This window comes from the organism of the source record quoted next, unplaced genomic scaffold (genome assembly GCF_019419815.1).
Source record: "Pyrus x bretschneideri cultivar Hongxiangsu unplaced genomic scaffold, Pyrus_bretschneideri_v1 Contig26, whole genome shotgun sequence".
In the NCBI taxonomy this organism is placed as follows: Eukaryota; Viridiplantae; Streptophyta; class Magnoliopsida; order Rosales; family Rosaceae; genus Pyrus; species Pyrus x bretschneideri.
Window position 1 is genome coordinate 5727557 of NW_025999568.1, and position 5735 is coordinate 5733291.

At 39.5% G+C, this 5735-nt stretch overlaps 1 protein-coding gene across 1 annotated transcript; it reads left to right on the forward strand.

Annotated features, from left to right (window-relative positions):
* The first annotated feature begins 423 nt into the window (after window positions 1-423).
* LOC103961571 lies at window positions 424-2609 on the forward strand. The gene has a single exon (XM_048587077.1). The coding sequence runs from the start codon at window positions 490-492 to the stop codon at window positions 2293-2295; it is 1806 nt and encodes a 601-aa protein (XP_048443034.1). The 5' UTR covers window positions 424-489; the 3' UTR covers window positions 2296-2609.
* Window positions 2610-5735: the final 3126 nt, after the last annotated feature.

The window sequence follows — 5735 nt, forward strand, 5'->3', positions numbered from 1 at the left end:
CTAACTAACGTGTTAAAACATAAATGAACAACATGTTCTGGATACTATTTATATATAGATACACATCTTATAATTTAGAACAGCAATTGATTAGTAATACCATCGCGTAAATGCCAGACTGAAAACTTCTCAGCTTCAACAACTAAAGCGTACAAATTAGTACACGTCTGTTTTTTTATGTAGGTTTCATTAAAATAGAATTATATATGTGAACATGATTGTCATACGCGGATTGTATGAGTGTATGACCATGACCAATTTGAAAGAAAAATGCCTAAAAGCACATGGTTTACTCTCAAATTTTTAATCATCTAACAGTCATTTAGCTGTCAAATGACAGCCAACAGTGCAACATACGACACTCCAGTCTCGATATCAATGTGCTTTCCTTCTGGTTCTACCCTTTATATAAGCAAAAGCACCCACCAAAAAGCACAAGCAAAAACCCAAAGCCAAAACGAAAGCAAAAGTTTCCCACCCCTAAACACAATGGATGAAGAGGAAAACGTGTCGCCGCCCTTTTGGCTCCAAGCCTCCGACTCTTTCCGGCAATCCAACCATCGCCGCCGCCTCGGCCGCTCCTCCTCGTCTCTCTTCTTCAGCTCCGGCGCTTTCATTTTCGCCTTGCTTGCTGTAGCTGTTGTGTTTATTTTCTTCATAATCCCATCAATTTTGTCCTTCACTTCTCAAATTTTCAGACCGCATTTGGTGAAAAAAAGTTGGGATTCTCTCAATCTCGTCCTCGTACTCTTCGCAATTGTTTGTGGATTTCTGAGCAGAGGCATCGGCAACGACAACAACGTTAGCAGTCCCACGTCGTACGATGCTTCTTCTTCACAAAAATTTGAGAAGTTAAACCCATCAACCCCACGTCAGTGGTACGATCAGTATTCCGATCGGATGGCCTATAGTGAAACCACTGGTGCTAGTACGATGAACAGACGAGTGAGGACCAGCAGCTCGTACCCGGATCTACGCCAACAGGAATCTTCGTGGAATGTGGTTAGGGATGAACGGTGGCGATCCTACGACGATACCCATGTGGCCGGTTATCGGGTTTCGGATTCAGATCAGCAGCATCAGGTCCACCGCCGTCACCGGTCGTGGCATGAAGAACCGGCACAGTTTCTAGCACGCGAAGAACCGTTTCTAGCACAAGAACAAGTAGGACGTGTAACATGGACCAAGAACATACCAGTGGACACTTTTGTGATCCGTACGGAGCAAGTTAGTTCTTCACACTCACAATTCCGGCTAATCAATCCGATCCTCAGCCGCCATCTCCGCAGCGGACACAGTCTCCGCCACCTCCTCCGCTGCCGCGCAAGACAAGGAGGACGTACCAAGCTATTGGAGAGAAAGAAAAATCCAAATGCTAGTGACAATTTGGAAGTGAAGAAAAACTTGCCCCCACCGCCTGCTCCGCCGTTACCTCCTCCATCACCACCGCTGTGGATGTCGAAGGAGGTTGAGAACAAGAAAACGTCAGCCGGGAAATATGCGAAGAAGAAGGGAGTTGCTACCACTAAAGAGTTCTTGATCACGTCATTAAGGAGGAATAAGAAGAAGCAGAGACAAAAGAGCGTCGAAAATTTTGAGACTCTCCTCGCTTCTGCTTCTTCGGCTTCTTTGTCTTTACTTCCGCCGCCCTCACCTCCTCCTCCTCCGCCACCTCTACCGCCGCCTTCGGTTTTTCACAACTTGTTTTCTTCAAAGAAATCCAACAAACCCAAGAAAATTATTCACTCAATTCCACAACCACCATCGCCGCCGCCGCCGCGGCGGACCACTTCCACCGCGCGTTTATCGAAAACCAAAGCCCAAGTTTGGCCCACGACGACGACCCAAAAACCACTACAGCCAGTCAAGGTTAGTAGGTTCAGCAATGCGGATGATGAGAATGCTAACAGTGGTGGGGAGTCGCCATTGATTGGAATACCGCCGCCGCCGCCGCTACCGCCATTTAGAATGCCGGTTACGAAATACAAGGTGCACGGGGACTTTGTTAGGATCAAAAGCAACGACAGTTCACGCAGCGGCTCGCCGGATTTGGACGACAGTGATCAGGATTCAGTTCCATCGCCCACCACGGAAGCTGCTAGTAGAACTCCACTGGAGAGCGGAGAGTCGCCGACGAAAGCTATGTTCTGTCCGAGCCCGGACGTAAACACCAAAGCTGATACCTTCATTGCAAGGTTCAGAGCTGGTTTGAAGTTGGAGAAGATGAATTCTGTGAGGGCAAGGTCCAATCTAGGCCCACATTCAAGTGAAGGAGAAGAAGGCCCAAGTTACTAAAACTGATTGCATGCAATTGGGATGTCACGATGATGCGGTATACTGATAACCTAAACTAATTATCTATAGTCATGCGGAAAAGTTAAAATACATACAAGTTGGAATTGGTTAAGTATACTGTGGTGTAGCGGTAACCTAAACCAATCATCTATAGACGTTACTTACGAACGCGTGAGAAAGTTAAAATACAAAACAATGTGAGATTGGCCGAAGACATTGTGGTTGAGGATTGTAGAGATAGAAACGTTGATTTGAGTTGTTTATGAGTTTTTGAGGAATTATACAGAGGTGTATAGGATTTATTTATTTATTTTTAATGGTTGGTGGTTAGAAAATTTCTTTTATTTAATTTTCTTAATTAATACATAGTAGGGGACTAAGTGGAGTGCGTTGTTCATCAGATCAGGGTGTGTGTGTGAGTATTGGAATTTGGATTTCATGTAATTGCCAGAATTTTAATGGGATTCAAGATTTGATACCAATTTTTATACTATTTTTTTTTTCTGAATTAATTCGCTGTTTCCCATACAATTTGTGTGGTTTTGTCGTGTACGTGCATGCCTGTAAGTTTGTAACTCTGAAGTTGCCAACCTCATCTAATTAGATACAAATATTGATTCTTAATTTTGAGAAAAACTTGCATACAATAGGGTATTGTTGATCTTAAAAACTATTAAGTTTATGTGCCGCAATGATCAAGTAATTAAGAGCTAATTACGTCTTTTTGGATGAGGATCCTTACATCCTGTCTGTTCACTGTATATCGTCCGGTCAGTTTTCGTTAGGTACTATTTGTGTTTAATTTTAAATAAAAAAATTCAAATGATTTCTAGTCGCACGATGTATAATGAACGGATAAAATGTGAGGATCCCTAGGATCTTCACAAATTAAATCCAGATGAGATCCAAATCCATCTGTTTATTGGTGGATGCAGGTGTGCATGGATGGAGCCAAAAAGGATTTTCAGTGGGGGCAATTTTAAATGATGAAATTAAAAATTGAAATTCGATACAATGTTATGAACTTATTATCTAACTACGTACATGTTTTGCGTAACTGGTGTTTAGAACATTAACGAAAAAAGTTACATGACTAGAAATGGTGAAAGAGTAGAAAAAGTATAGAACGTGAGAGTGTAATTTATATTTTAGTTGGAGTCATTTTTCATCGCAAAAGAAGTTGATCGGGAGCAATTGCCCCGAGTAGGCATATGCTGCATCCGTCCATGCAGGTGCGTCAACTTGCCACTCAGGTAAATCGGGCGAATCGAAACGATTGATTACTTAAACCATAACTGATAAGTGAAATCAATCCAAATCGGGCCACGTATTTTCTCTAAGTTGAATTCGACATTTGTGTTCGATCTACTATACTTCGTAATAGTTTAAACTCGTTGAACTAATGGAATTTGGAAATTGGAAATTGGAAACCAACAAACTTCATATGGATTCCATCGGCACTGGACAGCTGGATGACAAAACTAATTGTGGATGCTTTCTGAATGAAGACTAAGGCTCCCATGATTTGAGGCGTAGTTTAGGGAAAAAAAAGTAGTATACATTATTGAATAGATAACCAGTTTACGTGTTATACATAACAGACGACAAATTTGTCTAATAAAAAAAATATCAAATTCATACTGTAACATTGGTTATACCACGTGATACCGCATTCTACAACAATTTTGCGGGTTTTAAATATAAAATTAAGTACACTAAGAAATGTTCAAGCATATGCACTATGAATATGCTATTGATGTACATATTTGATGTCAATGACGAAGATGGTAACTTGCAGAGGTGGTTTGTAGGGAGGGCGGCTATAAGTCATCTATTTCCAAGTTTTCAGTATAATTTTCTTGCTTTTCAAAGAAGAAACAATGCAAATTGTGGTTTTTAAAGCAAGAAAAATTGCCACCGAAATTAGACCCATATTTTGTTCTAGAGAACATTGGTCAACAAATGCATGCATAGCAAGTTGCATCTATATGTACATACGTATGTATATTATTTTTATATGTATATATAATTATATAAAAGTAGTAAGCTCCAAGTGAAGGAAACTTAGAAATTCAACAACAAAATCTTTTGTTTTTTGGTTTGATTGCAATATCTTAGTCTTGACCCAAAAAAAAGGAACCTGTTCAAAGTATTACATGCCAAGTTGACATTTTCTTTTTTATACAAGGATATTGGAGGTGAGGATTTGGGCTAACCACAAAATGGGTTATTATAATTTGGTATTGAATTAATCATTCTTGAGAGTCGGATTCAAGACTTCACACTTACAAATAGAAAGAAATATCACTAGATTGTAGTGCTAGTCAGTGACGGATCACGGATCTAGGAAATAATATTGGGGGGGGGGGGCAGAAATAGCATGCATATCGTCATTTCATCGAGTTTTGGTAGGCCTAAAGTCATTTGGAAAGGCATACTACACACTTGTTAATGCCTCATTTGCGTGGGTTACTAACATGTTCTAAGGCTGCTTCCATATGAATGCTTAACAAAGAAACACACTTATCTTGAACACACTTACAATGTTTGATATCATTGCATCCCATTAATATGTTTGTCCAAGAATGATATTCACTGAGATCACCATTTCATTCACTCTTCTTTCAGACATTTTATCAAATAGTTAGAGGGTATGTATGAAGCTAATTCTAATCTTCAAAAGGACAGCACCCACAATATCTATGGACATTCACCAAAATTCGAAGGGTCAGCTGACCCCCTGCCCCTCAATGCATCTGCCACTGGTGCTAGTTGCTAACAAGGTTGTAAAAGGTGCAAGGAGCTAGTCGAGCTACAAGTAGGAGCCTAGTGCCTATGCATCTAAGTGGGGCCTAGGCGGTTTTTTAAATTCTAATTTGATTTATTATATAAACACATAAATAAATGCCAGCATATAAAACAATGGAACTGTTATTAGCACTCCACAAATCTCATACACTCCTCAAATGTATTTTTCTTTCTAATTATATAAAATTTAGAGTGCAAATACATAATTGTATTGTGATAGATAAATTGGAAAACAGAATGACACATAAATTATAAAGTATTTGAATATATTGAAAACATGGGGAACAAATATATAATGATTAATGAATGTTTATCTAAGTATTCCAGTCTCTTATATTTCATTAAAAAAATAAAATGTAAAATGAAAGTTATTGTTTCTATCTAAGTAAGAGTCACAACCTAGACAAGTGTCTAGGCGGCTTATAATTCATTAAAAAAATAAAATGTAAAATGAAAGTTATTGTTTCTATCTAAGAGTCACAACCTAGACAAGTGCCTAGGCGGGTAGACAGGCACCTAGGTAGGTTTATGCACTCTTTCTTAATTTTCAAACGCTTGGAGTTTAATCGGGGTGATGGTCGGCCGCCTAGAGCCTAAGCAGCGTTAGGCGAGAATTTTAGAACAGTGGTTGC

Bases quoted from the DNA above. Each gene is read 5' to 3' on its own strand.
- LOC103961571 (XM_048587077.1), top strand. From the start codon at position 490: ATGGATGAAGAGGAAAACGTGTCGCCGCCCTTTTGGCTCCAAGCCTCC.